Source organism: Genypterus blacodes, unplaced genomic scaffold, assembly GCF_046128005.1.
Source record: "Genypterus blacodes isolate CSIRO-AG114 ecotype Tasmania unplaced genomic scaffold, CSIRO-AGI_Gbla_v1 ptg000073l_1, whole genome shotgun sequence".
NCBI lineage: Eukaryota > Metazoa > Chordata > Actinopteri > Ophidiiformes > Ophidiidae > Genypterus > Genypterus blacodes.
Genome location: NW_027466883.1, coordinates 2,203,457 through 2,226,823, shown reverse-complemented (window position 1 = coordinate 2,226,823; position 23,367 = coordinate 2,203,457). Strand labels below are relative to the sequence as shown.

Here is a 23,367-nt window from a genome sequence, read left to right as displayed (position 1 = left end):
TATTTAAAAAATCATTCTGTATATCATAACATAGCTATCAGCTAGCTATCAGTCAGATTAAATCAACAAAAATAAATGAGGTTAAGTTTTTTTCACATAATCATTGTTAACAGGAAAGTTTCAGCCCATTCTGTTACGTAGTTTTAATAATGACTCTTCAAGCATTGTCCTTATGATTTATTCATATATTTTCCTCTCTCACTGTATATCTTCCAGGCTGAGAAGATGGTCCTGGCAGTGGGGGATTGTGTGCAGTTCAGGGAGGAGGTACAGAGTACTTTGCATGATCTTGTTCAGGGGCAGAAAGAAGCGCAAACTGAGGTCATCCGAATACTGGACAGTCAGACTGTCAGAGAAGCTCAACAGCTGCTTCTTGTTCACCAGGTACTGTAGGATACTTAAGCTCAGAATGCTTAGTATTACTAGAATGAAATATATACACAACCAAAAATAAGTTATCTTCATTTCTATTTTGCAGCTTTTAAATGGATTTCTGTTAAATATGTTTACCTTGCAGTTTTCATAGATTTCCATTGCTGAATGTTGTGAATGTATGTGGCTTCCCTTAGCATCTCCTGAAACGCCTCAAACTAAAGAGGAAGGATGTCCAGCAACTGGTCACCAGAGGGCAGCAGCTTCAGGCTGAAGAGGGCTTGGGAGAGACACTGCAGCAGGACTTGCAGAGTTTAGAAAACACACTCAGCAAAATGGAGCATAGTATGGATTCACATGAGCAAAGCCTGGAAGTGAGTTGTGTCATCAGACATGTAAAAGACAAGACAAACTTTGGATCAACTGTTATTTTTCAAGATATTTTTAATTTTGGAATGCTGTCTCCCTCAGGTCATTTTGGCAGCCTGGCAGGAATTTGACAGCCAACAAGAAGCAGTGCATGAATTTGTCAACAAGGCTCGCTTGATAATGGAAAGGGACCTGAACTTCAGCAGTCCAGAGAGCCTTGCTGTTGAACTTGACCAGGCTAGAGTAAGTAAAGTTTATCTTGAAACTTCACTTCTGGGGATACACCTTGCGATTTACACTTTTACACTATTTGGGTTATATTAGCTAATGACTAACTAATGTTGTTACCAATCTGCTTTATTCTTTAAACAGGTGTTGTTGAAGCAGTGTGAAGCAGAGGCCTCACATATGAATACTTTGCTGAAGAGAGCAACAGAAATCCAGCTTGGTCCAAAGAACAAAAACTTACTGTCAAACCAAGCTCACTCCCTCAGCGAGCAAGTGGACACAGTGGAGGCGGGGCTCAAAAAAGAGTAAGATAATGCATTTATTTAATTCATTTATCTAAAGCTAAATGATACTTGAGCTGACTTGTTTCAGACAGTGATTATATTTATTCTTCTGAGGTACCAGAGAAGTTTGGAGACAAAGGACAATACACTTTGACAGAACACATTAGTATAGGTGTATAGGTTAAAAATCTACAATTTGAATAACCAAGTGGTAAACCCAGTTATTTGGTAGTTTAAATTGACTTGACTCATGCTTAAAGCTGTACCCCTGTGTTCCAGCGTCAAGACTATTGAAGAAATGAAAATTCAGTGGGATCGGTTTGGGACTGAGTTTGAAGCCTTTTCTTTGTGGATATCTGACAAGGAAAAGCAGCTGGATGCACTGAAAAATTCCACTTTGACTCTTGGGCAACAGATCACCACAGTCAAGGTATTGCATATTACAAAGCGCCAGCCCTCAAATCACGTTTTTACTTTAAATGAATAAAGCAAGCCTAAATCACAATATAAAAACGCTCCCAGTATCACTTAGACCGTCTCAACCAGCAACAACCTTTAGAGTGCAAAATTACATCCTATGCGGTTGCAGTGTTATTTGAATGCATGGGTGCAATTAGGACATATATGAGTGTAAGCCAAGGTATAATTTATTTCTATAAGAAATAATTCATTATTCCTTTTTAATTTTGTGACATGGCACACCCCTCTGCACTGCGAAAAAAAAATCAATATTTATCACCACTGGAAAATACTTCAATCTTGCCTACTTTATTTTTTGCCACTCATCTGCTTGTCCAGGCTGTGGGTACAGAGCTCAGGGACCGGGCTGAGGTTCTCTCTCAGCTGGAGGCAGATTCCCAGGCACTAGTCCAGTTTGTGTCTTCAGGCGAGGCAGCTCGCATCAAGGCTCGCCTGACCCAAATTGGCAGGTACTGGGAGGAGCTAAAGGAGAATTTGCAGCAGCTTGATGGGCAGCTGGAGGAAAGTTCTTCTCATCTAAAAAGGTTCAAAATGAGCCTGGCAGAGGTACTGTGGAAATTCTGATTGGAAGAGGGATTTATTGATATGTTGATGATGTTGTTATATTTATGGACATATAATTAGTTTGAATCTCAATTATCTCCAAGGTACAAGGATCTCTTAGTGAACTACATATGAAACTAGAGCATCCTATCAAATCTTGCACTTCCTCATCCGAGACCTACAAAGCTCTTCAAAATCACATGGTACTGAATTGTTTTTCCTTTCTTTTCTGTCCAACAATTTAGAACAGTTTTATACTCAATTATTAAGATAATATACAAGTGAATTACACAGCCTAATATAATAGAGAATATTTTTTCCTGTGCCAACCTTCCAGCTAACTGTGATGTATTGTTGCTTCCCAGGATGTCTTTCAATGCTTGGAAGGGCTGAAGGGAACCTTGCTGTCCCTGTCCGCTGGTGTCAGAAGACTCAGTGATAAGGAGCAGGCAGAGCGGACTGTGATTGAGCTACAAGCCAATTATGACCAAAACATGCAAGAGTCGAAGGACAAACAGAGCACTCTGGAAAACTTGCTTTCTCTCTGGCAAAAGTAAGACCTACTGTGCAGACTATAGTGACCTTGTGAACTACAGTGAACGTGTTGTGCCACAATCAAAAGTATTTAATGGTTTCAAGTCATGTAATTAAAAGATAGAGATATATTGGTATATATATAAATATATCTATATTTACTGGTATATATATATATATAAATATATATGTTTTTAATGTCTGAGGTATTTGTTTTTTGGTATGTTTCAGGTATGAGAAACATCATTCAAGCTTTGTTTCCTGCTTGGAGAGGAGTGAATGTGCTCCCAAGCCAGAGCCACATGGTCTGTCAGCAGACAAAACAAAGGTCCGCAGTGAGCTGCAGGATTTGAAGGTGCAACACACACATAGATACACACACCAAAATTTGAATGCAGGTTAGAAACAAGTGATTAAGAGAGGTGTGTTTTCCTTGCAGGCCTTGCACGGTGAGGTTCGGGGTCTTGAACCTGCTTATGTTGAATTGGTGTCACTAGCAACATCATTGTATCCCACTGCACCACAAGAGAGAGTGAAAGAGCTGAAAGAGGAGCTGGAGACATTGCAAAGGAGATTGCATGTTCAAAATGAAGCCCTCCCACAAAAGTAAGACTGCGCATTATTCAAAATCATATTTTTTCTGGTATTCACTCAAATGTTCTTCAAGACAGTGCCCAATAAGATGGCAATTGCAAAAACACACTGCAATTTTGCTTCAACAACAATAAAACATTTATGACTGTCAGTGTTTTGAATGGCAACCTTCAGTGTATAACAAATGCTAAGAATCTGTTGCAAATTCCGTTTAAAGCAGGTGTTGTCTTGACTGATTTGAATTTACCTGACATGTCCTCCAGGATACAAGAGCTTCAGAGCCACCTATTCCAGGTGGAGCAGTTTGACCAGGCCCTGCTGAAGTTCTCCCAATGGGGTGAGACAATGCTTTCAAATCTGCACTCAACCTCTCAAATCATCATTAACAACCTGCAGTCTGCTGCGAAGCAAGTGAAGGTAAGAACTACATAATTAACATATATAACAACACATAATTATTATTCATTTATCTATGCATGTATGTAGTCATGCCAGTGACTTTCAGTCAGTGAGAACCACTTTAAGAGCAACAACAAATCCTCTGTGAATTGACTTTGACAGGAGACCCTAGTGGCATTGCAGAACCAGTCCAAAGTGAGACAAAACTTGGAGCAGCAGACTGACAAGCTCTGTGAGTGCTGTGGGCCTGGTGATGCACAGCAGCTCCAAAGCAGAGCTGACAATTGTCTCCAGCCTTACCTGGAGGCTCAGCAGATAGCTGAGCTTCAGTTAGAGTGCCTGGAGAAGCTCGAGACTTTTCTGCAGACCTACAGTGTTGCAGGAGGTGGGTTGCGAGGTCTGAGACAGACTGTGGAGAGTGCTGGGAGCTGGGACCGTGGAAGAGTAGAAGAACTACAGCAGGAGCTTGCCACTATTGTCCCGGATATTAGTCATCTTGAGACTGAAGCCGTAACTTTGGACAGCAGTCTCTGCAAAAGCCATCTTCACATTTGTTCTGATGAGGGGTCTCATACATCATGCCGCATGCTGGCTGATTCAGTAAGTGCTGAGCTGGATGCAGTGAGGAACTTGCTTGGTACTAAGCAGAGTGAAGCAGAGGCCCTGGGAGCTCTGTGGACCTCATTTCGACAGCGCAAAGAACAACTCCTCAAATCTGTGGAGGACATTGAAGAAAAAGCCGACCACCAGAGCTTTAAAGAACCCAGCCTGCACGCCCTGCAACAAAGGTAATTGTTAAGGGTTAACAATTTTTTATTTGTTGGTCAGTTGTATAATTTATGACACACAGAAAGATTAAGACATGCATACATGTTATCCTTTTGATTGTCAGGTTACGGTTCTTTAATCAGTTGGAAGATGAGCTGCAATCACATCAGCATGAAGAGCAGTGGCTGAGAGACAAAGGCAACCAGCTCGCCCAGAGAGATACAGAGCTGGCTGGGGAGGTGCTGAGGGAAATCAGCCTGCTGGAGACCACGTGGGAGGACACCAGGAAGCTTATAATGGAGAGGTACAGCTGGAAATGAAAAAGGGATTATGTGCTAATAAAGAGAATACTATATACTTATGTGAAGTAAAACATTAACATAAGAAACGTACAAAATAAACGCTTAAGACAATGTATTTCTGTTTTTATCGTATTTTATAGTTCACTTATGTAAAAGCTGGTTCTTTCACTAACAGACAGGAGCAATGCAGTGGTCTTGTGGATCTTATGAGAGAATTCCAAACCCTGAAAACCTCAATCAGTAGTGTCATTGGGAGCACAGAATGCTTCATTGATATCAACTCCGTCCTCAAGGACCATGAGGAAACCAAGAGGTCACAAAGCAAGGTCTGAACACACATCTATTGATCTCACATTCAGATCATGTTTGAATGTAATCCAAGTTTTCTCATTCCTGCTTTTTTTTTTATTACTCTCAAATGTTTGCTGTCTTTTTTGTTGGTATTGTAGCATGAGGCAGTGAAGGCAGAGATGACTGACAAGCAGCATGAACTGGACCAGTTTTCCAGCAAAGGAAAACAGCTGCTTAATGAACTGAAGAAAATTCCAGAGTGTGATTCTCAAATGATGAAAAAGGATATTGACACATTGGTTGATCACTGGCTAGACGTAAGTGTGACTTCACCACAAAGACTGAATATGCAGTTCAATTGTTTGTTTTTACCTTTGTGGAGGCTAACCCTAAAAGCGCTGGGTCACAAATATATAGATAGATAGATTGATGGATTTATTTGCAAAATCTGAATATTTAAACACACAGAATTGAGCAAATCCAAATGACAGACAGTAATCAGTTGTGAGTCAAACAGGCACATTGGTAGGTAATCGGACCACAGAATTTGGCTTCTCAAATGTAAACATCTCAAAGGTTAATTTTTTATCTTGCAAAATTAGAATCACAATCAACATAACCAGATCCAATAACATATAAGAGCTGGTTCAGATATACTGATATAGAGATAGTTCAACAGTAAACTTTACTAGATGTTTGCACAATGTTTGTTGGCACTAAAGGGTGGCATAATGCATGAAAGCTTGATGCAAAAACCGAAACGTTTTAAAAAATAGTGAATGATTTAAATTGCTTTTCAGGTGTCTGAGAGGATAGATGGCAATGTTGAATGTCTGAACCAGAGTTTGGCATTGTGGGAGGAAGTACGTAAAATCGCTGAGGACATTGACAGCTGGACAAGTTGCTGTGGGATTGAATTTAGTGAGAGCCTGAACAACCTAAGCGATAGTCAGAAGGTGTCAGCAAGGCTGTCCACTTTACAGGTAAGTTTTCTGGTGTCTGTTTTGATTAACTATTTTGTTTGATTACATTAACATTGATGACTGATTGCCAACACACATTGCATAGCCACACAATGTTATATCTTAGTTAGTAGTTAAATAATACATGCTGTCCTTGTGTCCATCCATCATTAGGTGGAAATGTGTGAAAAGGTGCAAGAACTTGAAACCCTGCAGAGAAAAGTGTCAGAGCTGAAGCAGTACAGTCAAAGCCAAGAAACTCCTGCTAAATTACAGGTAATTACAGTGATTATTATGTTATTTGTTGAAAATTGAAAGTTCTTTTTCTCATTTACACTCAATGACCAAAAGTAGTTGCCCTTCTCCTGCAGAAGATGCAAGGACTCCTTTCCACTTTCATTTGTCACTGACAAAGTATATCTGTAGCAAACCAGGTTCATTCTTTGGCCATCACGTACCCTCAAGAGGATGGGTACTTCCAACCAAGTGCAAAAATAATCAATTAATGGTTGAAGGGATATTAAGGTGAAATTGTGTAAATGATCTGAGCCCCATAATCACTTGATAACATTTTGTATGAGTATCTGTGCTGCTGTCGAAGGAAGCCTTCCTCCATAAATGATTGACAGTTGTGCATAGCACTGATAAGTCAATGCTCCTTTTTTTTATACATAGTAACAGTACAGATCCATGAATGAATGCCAACATAAAATCAGTTTTCAGGGCTTTATGTAAAAGGAGTGTAACAGGTCACTGAGACCTTTCATTATTAAGTTAATACCGTAAATAATTTAAATTAGATGTTATACAACAACACCAGATAACATACTTTAATTTCAATTGTGTCAGGTGATGGAGAATGACCTGCGAAAAAAGATCAACACTGTTCAGAAGCTATATGAGCAGGCCAAGGAAAACTTAAGGGACTTCAGCGGTCAAAGAAAACAGATGGAGGACTACATCTCACAAATGTCTGCTTGGCTTAAACGTATGGAAGATTCTGTGATTTCTTCTCCCACTGTATCCGATCCTGAGGATATCTACAGAGTCAAGGTGAAGCCTAAATGATAAGTACATAGTTATGAACTTTCAAAGGTATGAGAAACAACTTTCAGTAGAGCAATGTAAAACCACACGTTGTAAGTACAACCTATGCTGTACCACCATGCAAAAACAATTGGAGGAAACTCTATTCATTCATTTTCCACATATATGTGTAGTCTGGCCACTGCTACCTTGCAATTTTAACTCCTTTGGGCTGGCACCCTAACCTACCAGTAGTTGTTTCTAATGCAGTCAAAAGCAGCCTGCCCACTTCAAAGCTCAATGCTAGCCCCAGACCAGGTCCACTGGAGGCATTTGGAGTGAATGTTCAACCATTGAACAAACCTTTTTAGTGTGGTCAAGGGGATAAGGCAAGCACAATTATTTCAGGATACCACAATATATCCCAGATCCCACCCACCAACCAGTCACAGTCACTAATGCAATTATCGTTTTTCAACTGCTATCACAAATTTGTGTGCTAGCCGCATGTTGGCTCCACTGAAGACGGTGGGCTTCAGAAATCTTTGGTCCGAGTCAGAGCAGTCTTGTGTATTTGAGAAATTATATAGAATTACACAAAGCTAGTAAAGATATAAATTTGAATCAGTAACTAACAAACTTGAAACATGTGTTTTGAAGGACATTCAGAAAGAGCTGCAAAATCAGCAGGGGAGCATTGATTCCACTCGGGAGAGCCTCAACACCCTTTGCAGAAAATATCCTTCTGAGGAGCTGGCTGGCTTAGGTTCAGCACTCACTGACCTCATCAAGACTTATGAGTCCGTCAACCAGCTTTCTGCCAGGACCCTGGCATCACTGCAGAACAGCATTCAACAACACTTTAATGGTAAGACGTCTTCTGACCAAATCTGTTGATCAAGCACTGTTCTCCTCACCCCATTATAGGGCATGTTAACGGACATATTTACTCAATTAAATTATTTGCTACACTACTGAAAATTTGTACCTACAGAATGGCAAAAAGTTGACTCAGGATTAATACATAATTTTTTATTAGATTATTACACGAAGTAGCTAGAACTCTTTTATCATTGGCACTATAGGAGAGGAAACTACATCTGGGAGAAGCAGGTAAAAACTGATGCTGATTATTGGGCACAAAGAGAGGGGTGGGAAAGACAGGGAAAGTGTCATGAAATTGTTTACAGTAAAGAGCAGTAACAATTACTGCAGGGAATTAAGAATGCATCAACGTCACTCATTCTGCACCATGAGACAGGACAACATTCTATACCTTACATATTCCTCCTGTACGTAAAAAGGGTTAAAATATAAAATATGCCCCTGAGAGTGCAATGGGTTCAAGCAGACCAGAACCAGCCACAATACATCATGCTAGTACCTGTTAAATAAGGACATGTCTCCACAGAAAGTACTACTTCTGCCATTGCAAGGTTACTTCATTCTATCTTGCTCAATATCGGATAGACTTTCTCTCTCTTTCCTTTGCTCTTCAGACCTTGTTCAGGAGTTCCATCGGTGGCTCTCAGAACAGAGGGAAATAGTGAAAGAATGCTCTGACAGATCTGGAGACACTCATATCGTGGACCGCAAACTTCAGAAACTGAAGGTAAAACTAATTCAGTCAATATGAAGTACCACAAGTCTTTTGTATAATGTAATGTAAAATTTGCCAACTTTTTAAAATTTAAACTGCATTCTAAGTACTTAGCGGATGCTGATGAACTATAGCTTTGATATATAAAAAGATCACAAGTTGCGGAAGTTGGAAAGATGACACAACCTTATGATTGATATGGATTTTCCCATAGGGAGCCTTGGAACGTGTGGAGGAGGGTGAAGTTCGTCTGACTCAAGTATGTGAGGAAGGGGAAAAGCTAATACTCCATCTTCCCAAAGCCAGTGCTGGGCAGGTCCAGCAGCACCTTTCATCCATCCAGCAGGACTGGGACAGCTTTGTAGAGCAGTGCAGACAGAACCAACAGATCCTGGAAGACAGTGCATCCCTAATGAAGGGGTAGGAGACTTGCATAAACCAGTAAAACAATAAAACAGTAAAACAATGCATAATCTCACTGTTTTTAAATGTGGTGTCTAAAAAAATATTGTAGGTTTGAGGGTCGCCTTAAGAAGCTGAGATGGTGGTTGGAGCATATGGAAAAGAGGATGACCACAGATTTGCACGAAGCCAAACAGCCTGGCCCTGAAAAGGTTGTGCTTGAGCAAGTGGAGGAATATCAGCAGGAAGTGCTCAAAGAAAGGTGCTGAATCTAATTAATGTCAGTATCAATAGTTAGGAAACACAGACAGACATTTCTTGTCTCTTCATGGGAAATATTGACAAAAGTAGCTTACACATGCAGTGTTGTCAGATGTCCCCAATGTTAGAACTCTCCATTTTCCAAAGCACTTTAAGCACAAGGCAGCATTTCCTTTTTTCCCCGTTTTCAATTTGTTGAAACATTGTACTTAATTCCCTGCAGGGATTCATTTGAACGTCTGTGTCAGGAGGCCCTGGCCCTGAATGAGGGTGGGCGAGGTGATGGTAGTGAAACAAGAGTGTCAGCTCAGCTGCAGTCACAATACCAGGCCTTGCTTAGGCGTGTGAGAGCGAGGCTACGCAGTTGCCAACTCACATTACAGGAGCAAAAGGCCTTTGAAGGGACTCTGCATACCACTTGGACCTGGCTAAGTGGAGTCCAAGAGCGTCTGGCTTCACTCAACAGCACAGTTGGCAATAAAGAAACATTGGAGAAAAGGCTAGGTCTAGTCCAGGTCAGTGAATAACATAGTTATCCAAACATTCGCCACTTGAGATTACAGTTTTTATGTCACTTTAAAAATATATAATTGTAAGTGGATGTTGATGATGACCTTTTCTTTTCTTGCATGATATGTAGGATATCCTACTAATGAAGGGTGAAGGTGAAGTAAAGCTCAATATGACAGTAGGGAAAGGAGAGCAGGTCCTGATGCACAACAAAATGGAAGGACAGGAGGTCATTTGTTCACAACTACAAAGTCTAAAGGACGCATGGGCCAATATGTTGATGAATTCCATGAGTTGCCACAGGTAAGAACTGACAGTGACATGCAGTTGTTGGATTTTGTATCCATCTTTGTTGCGAATAAATAGTTCAATTATGTTTTTAGCCGTTTGGAGTGGACAGTGGCCCAGTGGACCAGCTACCAAGAAAATAAAAGCCAAATGCAACAGTGGATGGAGTCAGTGGAGCAGGAAGTGGGGATAACTTTGCCTCCGCAGCCGGGCCTGAAAGAGAAGACCTCTTTGCTGGAGCGCCTTCGGGCCATCCAGGCTGATGTGGAGGCCCATGCAGCAGCACTGTCACGCCTAACAGACAAAGCTGTGGAGATGCACGAGAAAACTGGTGACCAGAATTTTGGACCAGAGTCAAGGGCTGAGCTCACTGCACACTTTGCTGATATTTCAGCAGTTGTCAAGGTGATTAATTGTTACTGGCAAATATTGTTTCTGCAGTCTTTTTTGTTTTTTTATTTGTATATATTGTAATTGAAGAAAGCATTTGATATGACTGTGAGTATACAGTTACAGGGCATTTTGGAGATCGTTTTTTGATACAGAAAGGGGGGCGGGCGGGGGGGTAGACAGAGAAAGGAAAGTGATGTTGTGAGTGAAATACACTGGTCAATGTGAGTGACCCTGGTCAATGGCTTGTACAGTCAAGTTATTGGGGATAAATTGTTTTGTTCAGTCAAAGTAAAGGTTTTGAGGCCACCTTGTCCCACTCCCACCTTATCCCACTCTTGATAATTGCCAAATAATCCAGAATTACAAGGATGACTAAAATGAAGATAGCTTAGAGGGGTTCTTTGTCTTGTAGTAGTTTACTCTTTTTCTTTCCAAAGGGTAAAGTGCAGTCCATGCAAAGTGTTGTGTCCGAGCATGAGCAGTACCTTGATGCTGTCAGAGATTTTAATGACTGGCTGATCTCAGCAAAGGAGGAACTCCAGCGGTGGTCAGACCTATCAGGAAATTCAGGCTCCATTAAAAGAAAGCTCTCCAAAGTGCAGGTAGGAACCAAAAAACTATATTTGCAATGGATATCTTTGCTACGTATATTATAAATTCATTTTGAAGAACTACTTACAACTCAGATCCTTGTTGTCTGTACAGGAGTTACTTGACTCCAAGCAGCGAGGCAGAGAAAGACTGAGGCGAGTGCAAAGGTGCGGTGCAGTGGCTAGAGATCACACTGGCTCAGGGGGCTTTGAAGCTATGGAGCGAGAAGAAGCAGCCCTGTTGTCATCATGGGAACAGTTTGAACGTGGAGCCCTGCAAACACGGGCTAGCCTGGAGACTGCCCTCTCTCAGATAGCCAGCTCAGAACAAGAGTTCAACACCCTATCAGCTAAGCTTGAGCAAGACCTTCAGGATTTCACCATTCAGCTACAGGACTGGCGTCTAAGGTTGTCCCAACCAGAGGGACAATATATTGGAGAAGAGGCTGTTAAGGGCTGGCAGATAGCAAAGGTAGGTCTGAGCTGAAGAAAACAATCAGGCCATTTTGTATAGATGAGTAGTGCATATGAAATACTAATGGTATGGTTGTTTTCCATTATAGGACACTTTAGAGAATCTTGTTAAAGCTGAAGCTACATCTGACAGCCTGAAGACTCAACTTAATGATCTGTGCCGATTCTCAAGAGACATGAGCACACAGTCAGAAAGAGTGTCTGCTCTCATAAAAGAATACAACAGGTGAGAAAACTGGAAACACAGTGACATATGGTCCAGTGCTTTCATTCTTGTCACTTAAACCCAGAAAAATCGTCCAACAGCTATGAGACAAATTAAACTAATTAAACTTTGTGAGGTGTTTATTTGATGTTGTCTGATGTGAGGAGACAATAAAATGATTTTCTTTCTGTATTTTTCAGTCTGAGCCTCCAAGCCTCTAGGGAATGCCAGAGCAAAGAGAAGCTCCTGGACCAAGTGTTCCGCTCAGCCTTCAGAGACTTTCAGCAATGGTTGGTCAATGCAAAGATCAACACAGCCAAGTGCTTTGATGTGCCACAGAATCTCAGTGAGGCCTCTGCTAGTTTGCAGAAGATTCAGGTAAAGCACTGAATATCAAAGATAGGATATTCATACACTGTTGCTTCCATTGCCACAGAGGGTACAAGTTTACAAAGACGTATCATTGCCTCCATAGAATTACAGTTTCCAGAGAAATTTCAGTTATTGCATTTCTTCATGCGTCTCTTCCCTAGGAGTTCCTGAGTGATCGTGACCAAGGTCAGTCAAAGTTAAATGCTGTTGTGGTGAGCAGTGATCTGGTCTCAACTATCGCTGCTAAAGACAGAGCTGATGCAGTTCGGGTAAAAGTGAACAGTGCCAGAGAAGACTGGAAGAACATAATGGCTAATCTTCACCATAGAGAAACAAGTTTACAGGTAAGCATCTAAAATTCCAAAATTGAGATCTTAAATCTTTCATATCTGTAGTATATTTATCGTAATACGTAAGTGTGAGTCAGTGTCACCCAAAATCTATGGTCTAGAGTCCTCTGTAAGTGAAATTGGTGTGTCAGGGCTCTCACAACAGTTTGTGTGTTTCAGAACCTTTTGTCTCAGATGAAGGACTTTGAGGCAAGTGCTGAGCCTCTACAGGGCTGGCTTAATGCCACTGAGCTGACTGTACAGGAAAGCAGCACACGGCTTCTTGATCTCACGGCTAAGAAGTTAGAGCTTCATAAGTTACAGGTACCACTGTCAAAAGTCCACTGATCTTGGAACATCACTCTCCATAAAGTCCACTCACAACAATCACACTGTGTTTACAAACCCAACCTGTCCTGCCATATGCAAAAGCTTACCATTCCAGCTCTGCTATCGAGATTCATGATTCCTAGTGTTTACTTTGTATCTATTCTGAAGAGCTTTGGCTTACTGCTAAACAGCTTACTTTATGTCTGTGACCAACTTTCTGCTCATCTATGCTGCTCTCACTGTACATGCTTGCACATCATCTTCTTAACACAATATCAATACTCACCTTATTGGTAACAGTAACATTTTTTTTTAGAATTATCGAACCTGGCATGTATTGACTATCGAGAGCTTTAGGTATAGTGACCCTAGCCACATATCTCATTTGTTCTCATTTGTGTCACTTTGCTGTCTCTAACCCTCTGGTTTATGTGTCTGAATTTAACTGTCTTGTGCCAGCTTGCATGCCTCTTTGGTAACCTGCTTGTGCTCTTCCAGTCTGTGCTAGAGGAATTAGCCTCTCAAGAGGTTCAGCTGAACAAGCTGAAAGAGAAGGCCCAGCTGCTGTGGGATGAACTTGCTGCCGGCAAGGGTTTTATGCACCGTGTCTCACAACTCTCTGCTCAGTACCTAGCATTAACCAACCTGACGAAGGTACAGTAATATACCAGCCTACCAGTCTGCGTGTCCACTGAGGCTTTTCTAGTGTTAGTCCTGCAGTGAGACAGAGGAATTAAAATGAATCAAGCTCTGATTTCATCTTAACATTATTAACAGGTGACAGTTAGTAAAGGCACTAAACCACAGTAGGTAAACACTTTTGTCAATGTAAGCCTTTGTAATACTCTCTTGTAAGGCTCTCTTTTCAACAAAAGCATATTAGTCATGAAGCAATCTGGAAATCATCACTGAAGCATCTAATGGCAATTTTCTGGTTGTGCCCCGTTTGTGATTCTGTAGGAGAAAGCTTCACGAATTGACCGAATAGTCAATGAGCACCAGCTCTTCTCTCAGGGGTTAAAGGAGCTTCAGAACTGGGTGGCCGACACTAGCCACATGCTGCAGACTTATTGCACCCCAACTGCTGACAAGAACGTTCTCGACAGCAGAATGATCAAGCTGGAGGTACAGAAGACCACTACCAATATTCAGGTATAGTGTCATTTTGAAAACACAAGTGATATTAATCTTATGTACATATACACGTGCCAACATTCTACTAGGCCTTGCTGAGTGCTCGTCAGGAGAAGGAGATCCAACTGAAGATGCTGATAACAAGAGGAGAGTCAGTTCAGAGAAACACCTCGGCCGAGGGAGTGTCTGCCGTTCGTAAACAAATACAGGATCTAAAGGATGCCTGGGATGCCTTTCTGTCCACTTCCATTCAGTGCAAAAGGTTAGTTCTCGGGTGGCACTATTCCACTGGCTCAGTACAGCATATTTTAATCATGCCATACTCAGATGGCCTCACAGCATTCTTCCCAATCATATCTCAAGGCTATGATAGTCTTTGTCCCAGTGTAAGTGTGTGTACTATCATCATATCAGCCTTAAGAGGCTTGTGAAAATCTGGGCCCTGAGCTTCTCCATTTCAGCCCTACTTTGGAGCAGGGACAAGCTGTGAGCGTACATTACGATTAAACATGTGTTGTCATGCAGGTGACAAAAGAGAAAAATGTCAGTTTGAAAAACATTCACTGATGCTGGGTCAAGAAATGAAAATGCCTATTGTCACTCCTCACTATTTCTTTATTGTTGAGAACTGTTGCGTGGTCATCATCATATCAAAAAAGAAAAGTACCTTTCTAGCAACATAAATGACCACAACCAGGACAACAAACAAAGAATCATTGTGTGTCTTTTTTTAATTTGCAGTCAACTGGAAGGTTCCCTGTCTCAGTGGACCAGCTACCAGGAGGATGTATGCCAGTTTGTAGCTTGGGTGGAGCATGTGGAGGAGAATCTTGATTTCATCGATAAACAGTGCCCAGCGATGAGAGACAAAACTGCTAATCTGAGCAAAGCCAAGGTAAGGACAATCTTCTCAGCCATCCCCAAATGTTGCTGTATATGATTTAGTATATTAATTAATTGTACCCATTTGATTGATGATGTAACCTATCTTCCCTGCTATTTCAGCTGCTGCATGAAGAGGTGCTCAGTCACAACACCCTGTTGGACACCATCACGGCAAAAAGTGCCAGTATGGCTGAGAACTATGTCACTCAGCTGGAGCTGCAAGAACTACAAGAGCGCTACAACACGCTCAGAGACAATGCAATGGTAATGAGCAGTACAGAAAGTGCACAACCATAGTAGACAATGAATATTATTTCATATAGATTTTGAATGAAATTATATCAATTTGCTGCACAAATGCAAGTCCAACAGTATTTGCTACTTGTAAACATTAGACAATTTATTGCCCCTTTATACCTAGTTAATGATAGATGCACAGAGTCCCAACGCAATTTGAATGTGAATTGATTTGAAGTTGCATGACTAAATACCAAAGCGACAACATCATGAAATGTTATTGTTTCAGAATGCAGTAGGCAAAGCAGAGGAACTTGTCAAAGCCCACAAGGAGTACCAAAAGGGCCTCCATGCGTTTGAGGACTGGCTGGAACAAGAACAAGAGAAGCTGGGCTGCTACACACAGTTGGAGGGTGATGTTGATATGTTGGAAGCAACACTCCAAAAGCTACAGGTTCATAATTATCAATCTTATGCAGTACTGATCTGTTAACTATAGCCTGAATTGCTATTTGGTTAATTTATGTAATATAAAGAAAATGTGAATTTTAAGCTGGCAAATGCTCAGACACATCTTTTTGTATTTATAAAGGAACTGCAGCTGCAATGCACAGAGGGCCAGGCTTTGCTTAACACCCTACTGGTGAGTCGAGAACTGGCCATTCCCTGGGGGTTGCCTCAGATAGAGGACCGAGCATTGGAGACAGTGCAGCAAGAATGGAGGCTGTACCAAGCACAACTGGCCGACACCCGGGCTCAGCTCAACAGTGCTTTGGCCAAGCTCAGGCAGATGGAGCAGAAGTTCCAGCGTCTTGACAGCTGGCTTAAGAGCATGGAGACCAAAGCGCAACTGCGGAACCATCGGCGGTCTGACCGTGCCACAAAAGATGCTCAACTACAGTTAGTAAAGGTTAGTATTTATCAATTTCATATAGACAGAATGTTCAAAACACCAATGTAATAAATCTGATGAAATCTACTGAAGGATAAGGGTTTTCCTAACATGACAAATAATCATCAATCAGAGCTGGCAGGAAGAAGTGCTGGTTTATCAAGAGGAGATGGAGGGCCTGAGTGTACTGGCTCAGCAGGTTCTAGATGAGACCCACATAAGCAGTCGGATCAGCACCAGAGCCACCAAGATTACTGCCCGCTACCATGCTCTGCTTCTGCATTTACTGGTAACAATCATTTAAACATAGCACACAGTGACCATTAGTAGAATTGTCTATGGTCTCTTTGATCAGTAGACAACATAGGATTACTTCACAAAGTGTTTTATCTTGATCTGTATTTTGAGATAATTAAAGAATGATATCATATTTGCTAGACAAAGTATTCTCAGTTTTTCATGTACCACTGTATTACAGGAGACCATCAAACAGCTCCAGGAAGAATTGTCTTGCATTGAAGAGGCACAATGTGTCTTTAGCAACTTCTCAGATTGGCTCAGTACATCTGAGAATAATTTCAGTACTGTGGCTATCAGTGTTGAAGTTGTGGACCGCTTTGCCATGGAGAGAAAGATGAAGAAACTTGAGGTACACTTTCCAAGGTTATTGGCAGATTACTCTCATTAGTCTCATATGTTGTTGGTCTATTTATGAACATCACTATGTTTGCCTCTCAGGCTCTTCAGGGAGACCTGGAGCAGGGTCACACTTTTCTGAAGACAATGAGAGAGAAGACAGAAAAGGCCATGGCATACTTGGAAGATGCTGAAGCAGAGAAACTAAAGGAGGAGGTTAACACGCGCCTTTCGCAACTACAGGAGCTAAAGGCATCTCTGCGCACAGAGCATAGCTCCCTTGAGAAATGTATCTCACTTTCCAAAGATTTTATGGATAAATACAAAACTCAGGCTCAGTGGGTAATGGAGATCAAGAACCTTTTAGCATCAAATGTCGAGCCCAAAGCTGAACTCTACCAGAAGAAGGCTCAACTAGCAAAGTACAAGGTAATTGTAATGTTCTATAATCACTTAGAATCCAGCGAAAGCAGTATAAAAACCTAAATGACTTTATCTGTCATGTGTCATTTCCATGTGTGTGTAGACCATCCAACAGACAGTACAGGCTCACGAATCAGCTGTGAAATCTGTCATTGAGAAAGGAGAGGCTTTGCTTGACACAGTCCATGACCTTACCATCAGTGATAATGTGAAAAAGCTGCAGGCTGACTACCAAGATCTCTGCTTGGTTGCTAAGGTAAGGATACTGCTCAGATGCTTGTGATATGTGCTGCTTATGGTGTTACAGTGATACAGTATAACAATATAGCCACACGGCGAGACCTACAGCACTTTGGGCCAGTATGGTATCATTAAATGCCAGACAGAGAGACACATAGCCATTATGGAACACATACAGAGAGGCCAGACTACCATCTTGAAAGCCGAACGAAACAGCATACAAAGAGAGAGCGAGAGAGGCATGGGGGGCCAGGTTGCAAGTTTCCTGAACTTCATGGCAGAATGGTGAAAATTCACGTATTGTAACTTGGCTTGTTGCTACTCTAAAATTTCCATCCTTGTGTGTTATTTCTTTTAGACACAGGTCCAGAGCCTGGTGGAGTGGGTGAAAGAACATGAGGATTACAACATCGAATTGCAAGAGGCAGAGAAGTGGCTCTTACAGATGTCCAGTAGGCTGGTCACATCTGACTCGATGCAGACCAGCAGTATGGAGATGGCTACTCAGCAACTTGCCCGACACAAGGTAAGAAACTGTACATGGTTGTGGTGAAAAAAATATTAACTCTTATTTTTGATTCAGGCCTTTATGTCAGAGGATTAAATCAATCAAAATACTTGTGAATCATGCCGCTCTTTAATGGGCCTTAATTTAGTAAACGCTAGCATTTAAGTAATTAAGTTACTGGGTAGAGTAACATCCAGTTTACCACTCTGTAATAACTCATATCATAATAATCAACTGTTTGTGTCACTACACCCTATTTGAACTGTTAACTGTTTTTCAGGCAATAATGGAAGAGATTTCTAGTTTTGAGGAACGTCTTAGCTGCTTGAAACAGAAAGGAGAAGACCTTGTCGCCAGTTGTACAGACCAAGTCCAAGCTAAGATCAGACAACAAGTCCAGACTCACCAACAGGGAGCCACAGATAGTTATTCAGCAATTTGCAGCACTGCTCAACGTGTAAGTATAATTCAAGAGTTCAGTCAAAGAGTGGTTTCTGACCTCTTACAGCTGTGGTTTCTGACCTCTTACAGCTGATGTGTGTGTGTCTACACTCATTGACGTGGTGACAGTCTAGAAAACCTGAGTGGACTGCTCAACTTGAATGTACTGCTCAACTTGATATTTACCTGTTGATGAAAATTATTTTGTTGTGCCATTATTATGGCAACATGAAAATGTATATATCTAAATATGTTTGTCTATCAATATCAACTTAACAAGTAATGGTTAGAAATGTAAGATATATTAAGAATATTCTTTGCCCTATGCATGGAAATTAAGCTCACATACACATCACCTTTTTTGCTATTAGAAATAAGTGAGAATAACATGTGGTCTGACCTCTACTTGATGACCAGGTGTACCAGAGTCTGGACCGGGAGCTACAAAAACATGTTAGCCACCAGGATACTCTTCAGCAGTGTCAAACGTGGCTCTCCACAGTACAAGAGGAACTTCTGCTAACTGACCAGGCACCCTCCGGTCTGCAGGAGGCACTGAAACAAGTAAAGCAATTTCTAGGCGCTGATGTTATAGAAAAACCTTAACCTATACATTTGTGGTATAATAGTTTTCTGCTACTAATGTCACCGCCAATACATTACATTACATACAATACAATAATAATCATGATAATACAATACATACAATACAATAATAATCATGATAATCCATTTGTAATCATAACTTTTTAATGCACAGGTAAAACTCTACAGAGCCCTGCAGGAGCAGGCAAGCACTTACTTGGACCTTGTGTGTTCTGTGTGTGACCTGTCTGATGACGCTGTGAAGGTGACAGCTGCTGAGGTCCAGCAGGTCAAACTCATGGTCAGTAATCTGTTACCTTTTTAGTTATACAACATCAAATTCAAATTGTTTTATTAGGGTGATTATATAAGTAAATCATCTTCATGTAAGTGTCACATCTTGTAACTATGACAATAATAACACATACTCCGTCTATATCCCCTTTATATTCATATTTAATTTCCCAAAGCACCATTTTTTCCATTGGGTATGATATTTGGCTGTGACTAGAGTTCAGGCTATGCTTGTGGTAATAGAAGGATACAATTTGGAAAAACTGCTAAGCCACTAAGTATTTGCACTGCACATTGCATTTTTATAATCAATGTTTTACCCTGATTTTTGTATTTTTTTAAACGATTACAGTCTTCTCTTTGAAAATGTTCTCCTGCATTAAAAACTGGAACTAGCTATACTTGTATGTGAAAATGTGCTTTTGCAGATAGAGGAGAGGATGTCAAATGTTCAGGAGCTTTCAGAGGGCTGGAGGGAAATCAAGGAACAGAAGCATGATCTAACCAGCCTGTTCCAAGATATGGAGCAACAACTCCTCAGCTTCTCCAGAAGACCTGCAGAACTGGAGACCAAGATAGCTCAGAACATGCTGACACAAGCCACGGTGCGTAGTAACACCACATTCATTACTTCATTGACAATACACAGAAAGTATATTGCTGATAAACATACATTACGAGCATTTGGCAGACGCTTTTATCCAAAGCGACTTACATTACATTACCACCCTACGCAATTGAGGGTTCGGTGGCACCTTGGCAGGGACTCGAACAGGGACTCGAACAGGGACTCGAACCGGCGACCCTCCAGTTCCCAAGCGGAAGCTCTACCCACTGAGCTACTGCCTCCCCACATAATATTTAGTTGTGATGCAGGTTTCTTTCACTGCATATATACTGCAGATTCTCTTTTTCTTCACAAATTACTTTCATAATAATATGTTTCACATATACTCTTACATGCATCATCTGGATTACTTGTTTTTCTTGTACAGTTCAGGAAACTGAAATTAAACTGAAATTAAGTTGGTAACCTTCCAACAAATCCTACTTGTTGAGGAAATCAGAACAATTACACAACACAATTACATAACATAATTAATCAATTCATTTAACATCCTATCTAAAATCCAGATATGATGGAGAATGATAGTGCTGCTCAAAAATTGACCATTTGATTGAACAAATGATTGCAATGATAGCAATGACATTGCACATGTATTAAAGTTACCATCCAATAAATTTACTTCCATGCAGGAATGCAGCCAGCAACTGCATTCGAAGCAGAGTATCCTGACCAAGATGACAGAGACTGTGAGAAGACTGACTGGGGGCCAAGACTCTCCAGACCATGCAGAACTAAACCGTCTAAGCCATTCCTGGCTGGAACTCTGTCACCAAGTTAACAAGCTGCAGAGCCAGAGAGAGGAGGACTTGCAAAGGTCTAAAGAATACCATGACTGCATCACTGCAGTGGAGGCATTGTTTGAACAGGTGTCCAAAAAGTGGGACAATTTGGCCAGGTAAATATGCAGATAAAGTATGCTTATTCCTCACAAACTACTGTGCCCTGCTCTCAACAATTACCCAAGACAAGATCTCAACAAAAAGATTTCAAACAGCCTATAGAGACATCATCACAGCATTCATATACTTCTGTCATTTTTTCTGTGTCATAGAACGGATGCTGAAAGCTCGTCTCAGCACTTGGAGGCATTACGAAAACTTGCTATAACTCTGGAGGACCAAAAAGGAGCCCTTGAGGACCTTAAGGACCAAAAACAGAAAGTCATCCATCATTTGAACTTGGATGACAAGGAGCTCGTAAAAGAGCAAATCAGTCACTTTGAGCAGCGATGGATGCAGATGCAACACCTAATTAAAAAGAAAATCCAGGATTCTGTTGTTACTTTGGAAGATATGAGTCAAGTAGAGGCTCGTCTGAGAGAGGCTCGGGACTGGGCAGAGGAGCAGCAACCTGCCCTGTCTGAGGCCATGAAAATGAGTCCTCCACCAGAGTTGGCACAAAGCTTCCTGTTTGACCACCTGAGCATTTGCAGTGAGTTGGAGGCCAAACAACTCCTACTGGCCCAGGCTATGGTGGATGCTGACCGGGTGTTGGCCCGTTTAGGTCTCAGTGAACGTCAACATCTGCAGCAGCTGATTGCTGACACACAATCTGAAGTAGAATCTCTGAGTGTGAAGATGGTGCAGCGCAGGAAACACCTGAGCAAGGCTTTCACTGAGAGGACACAGTTCCTTATGGCTGTCGGCCAGTCCATTTCCTGGGTCCAACAGAATGAGAAAAAGGCCCAAGCTGAGGAGTACATTGCTTTGTTACCTGATGACTTGGCCAAGCAGGTCCGAACATGTAGGAACATCCAAAGCAGTCTGAAAGCCTATCAAAGTGAACTAACCTCCTTGTGGTCTCAAGGGAGGGACCTGATGAGGGATGCCAGTGAGGATGAAAAGAATGAGATACTTTCAAAGTTGCAGGAGTTGCAAAACATTTTCGACAAAACATTACATAGATGTGGCCAAAGACATCAAGAGCTTGAAAAAGTACTTGTTTCGAGAAAGTATTTCAAAACTGATCTGGAAAAAACATGTCTGTGGTTAAAACAAGCTGATATTATCACATTTCCTGAAATCAATCTAATGGTTGGAGATGCTGAATTGGAAGCACAACTACTAAAATATCAACAAATAGTTGAGCAGGCAGTTGAATATGAGAACCTTCTCCTTATTGTGCAACGAGCTGGCCAAGAAATATTGCCCACACTGAATGAAGTAGATCACTGCTATTTGGATGAAAAACTCAATACCCTTCCTTTCCAATATAATGGTATATTAGCACTAGCTAAAGAAAAACGGGAAAAAATACAGCAGGCCATTTTTGCAAGAAATGAGTACACCTCTTTCATAGATGTCACTCACAAAGCACTGCTAGAGCTTGAAGAACAGTTCAATAATCTTGGTACACAGCCGGTAGGCTTGCAAACAGAGGAGGTTGTCAGATTACAAAGAGATTACAAAGCAATTCAGGCAGATCTTAGTAACCTGAGTTTAGCTGTGAGCGAACTGAACCAGAAAAAAGAAGGATTTCGCAGCACTGGTCAGCCATGGCGCCCAGAGGAAATGACCCAGCTTGTGAGCCTTTACAATGGCCTAAAGAGGTTGATTGAACAGAAAGTAGACCACTTGGAGGAAACATTAGAGTCATTTGAGGACCACAAGGCTATGGCTATGCAAGTTGATTCTGAGTTGAAGGCTACTAAAGAGCAACTGGTAAAGGTCAATGCAGAAACCCAGTCAGCTGAAGAGAGACTAAAGAACTATCATGCTCTGGCAGGGAGTCTCCAAAGTGCCAACTCTCATTTGTCTAGGCTCATGGAGCAGATGGACACTCTTGCTCCTCGTGTTGACCAAGCAGCCCATGACGCCTCCAAGGATCAAGTGGTTCTGTGGCAAGATGAGCTACGGTCTTTGCAGGCTGCAGTAGGGGACCTGATAGAGGAGTGTGAGAACAGGTTTGTCCAAAGTAAAGACTTTGAGACAGAGATGAAAAGGACTCTGGACTGGTTACAGCAGGTCAGGGATGAACTGGGCTGTGCTGTGATTGTGGATGTGAGGGTGGAGAAGGTCCAAGAGGAGATCAGGAAGCAGCAGATCATGCAGGAGGAGGTGCAATCCAGACTGAGAATTGTGGCTGCTCTCAGCAGCAGAGAGAAACAGGAGTACGTCAGTGCGAATGAGCTTGTTCCAACCCATGTGAATAAAAGCCTTGAAGAAATGGCAAAGCTGCAGGCAGATGTTCAAAAATCACTGAGCTCCAAACAGGTGATTATAGGCTTCATTATAGTTGCTTTAATGTCTAAATATTTAATTACCATTTTGTGAGCTCAGTATTTTAAGATTAATGAGTCAAGTCCATGAACTTCAGTGATAAATGCTTAATGCTCTTGTGGGGTTATTTTGGCATTTTTGGTATTTATTCATGGGTTTAATATTTAAAAAAGTACGTTAGTGCGCAGTTGGCCATTGACAAAACTTTAAAGCCCTGTATCTTACAATGGTTCTTGGGGCAGTACAACCTTATAATACTTAAGTCATGATTTGTTGGTAAATCACAACGATGCAGGGTGAGTCATAATTTTAAACCCTGCCATCTCCATACGAATGCAGG

General features: G+C 41.4%; 1 protein-coding gene across 7 annotated transcripts in view; it reads left to right on the top strand.

Moving 5' to 3' along the window:
* The window catches only part of syne1b (spectrin repeat containing, nuclear envelope 1b), a 74,755-nt gene that overhangs the window by 22,079 nt on the left and 29,309 nt on the right, over window positions 1-23,367 (top strand). For all 7 annotated transcript variants that reach the window (XM_076157481.1, XM_076157476.1, XM_076157478.1 and 4 more), the window contains 48 exons: window positions 217-384; window positions 570-746; window positions 844-984; window positions 1,114-1,274; window positions 1,533-1,683; window positions 2,052-2,279; window positions 2,381-2,479; window positions 2,642-2,829; window positions 3,042-3,165; window positions 3,250-3,416; window positions 3,668-3,821; window positions 3,966-4,591; window positions 4,696-4,875; window positions 5,049-5,199; window positions 5,323-5,481; window positions 5,965-6,147; window positions 6,301-6,402; window positions 6,976-7,179; window positions 7,813-8,020; window positions 8,652-8,764; window positions 8,967-9,172; window positions 9,267-9,416; window positions 9,639-9,930; window positions 10,056-10,228; window positions 10,309-10,618; window positions 11,044-11,208; window positions 11,312-11,668; window positions 11,760-11,896; window positions 12,076-12,253; window positions 12,409-12,591; window positions 12,757-12,900; window positions 13,867-14,031; window positions 14,130-14,302; window positions 14,782-14,935; window positions 15,046-15,189; window positions 15,452-15,616; window positions 15,755-16,072; window positions 16,188-16,343; window positions 16,533-16,703; window positions 16,793-17,119; window positions 17,217-17,369; window positions 17,712-17,879; window positions 18,142-18,318; window positions 18,720-18,866; window positions 19,063-19,188; window positions 19,610-19,786; window positions 20,439-20,704; window positions 20,861-23,021. In XM_076157481.1, coding sequence (XP_076013596.1) covers window positions 217-384; window positions 570-746; window positions 844-984; window positions 1,114-1,274; window positions 1,533-1,683; window positions 2,052-2,279; window positions 2,381-2,479; window positions 2,642-2,829; window positions 3,042-3,165; window positions 3,250-3,416; window positions 3,668-3,821; window positions 3,966-4,591; window positions 4,696-4,875; window positions 5,049-5,199; window positions 5,323-5,481; window positions 5,965-6,147; window positions 6,301-6,402; window positions 6,976-7,179; window positions 7,813-8,020; window positions 8,652-8,764; window positions 8,967-9,172; window positions 9,267-9,416; window positions 9,639-9,930; window positions 10,056-10,228; window positions 10,309-10,618; window positions 11,044-11,208; window positions 11,312-11,668; window positions 11,760-11,896; window positions 12,076-12,253; window positions 12,409-12,591; window positions 12,757-12,900; window positions 13,867-14,031; window positions 14,130-14,302; window positions 14,782-14,935; window positions 15,046-15,189; window positions 15,452-15,616; window positions 15,755-16,072; window positions 16,188-16,343; window positions 16,533-16,703; window positions 16,793-17,119; window positions 17,217-17,369; window positions 17,712-17,879; window positions 18,142-18,318; window positions 18,720-18,866; window positions 19,063-19,188; window positions 19,610-19,786; window positions 20,439-20,704; window positions 20,861-23,021 — 11,127 coding nt within the window. The remainder of the gene's footprint in view (window positions 1-216; window positions 385-569; window positions 747-843; window positions 985-1,113; window positions 1,275-1,532; window positions 1,684-2,051; window positions 2,280-2,380; window positions 2,480-2,641; window positions 2,830-3,041; window positions 3,166-3,249; window positions 3,417-3,667; window positions 3,822-3,965; window positions 4,592-4,695; window positions 4,876-5,048; window positions 5,200-5,322; window positions 5,482-5,964; window positions 6,148-6,300; window positions 6,403-6,975; window positions 7,180-7,812; window positions 8,021-8,651; window positions 8,765-8,966; window positions 9,173-9,266; window positions 9,417-9,638; window positions 9,931-10,055; window positions 10,229-10,308; window positions 10,619-11,043; window positions 11,209-11,311; window positions 11,669-11,759; window positions 11,897-12,075; window positions 12,254-12,408; window positions 12,592-12,756; window positions 12,901-13,866; window positions 14,032-14,129; window positions 14,303-14,781; window positions 14,936-15,045; window positions 15,190-15,451; window positions 15,617-15,754; window positions 16,073-16,187; window positions 16,344-16,532; window positions 16,704-16,792; window positions 17,120-17,216; window positions 17,370-17,711; window positions 17,880-18,141; window positions 18,319-18,719; window positions 18,867-19,062; window positions 19,189-19,609; window positions 19,787-20,438; window positions 20,705-20,860; window positions 23,022-23,367) is intronic.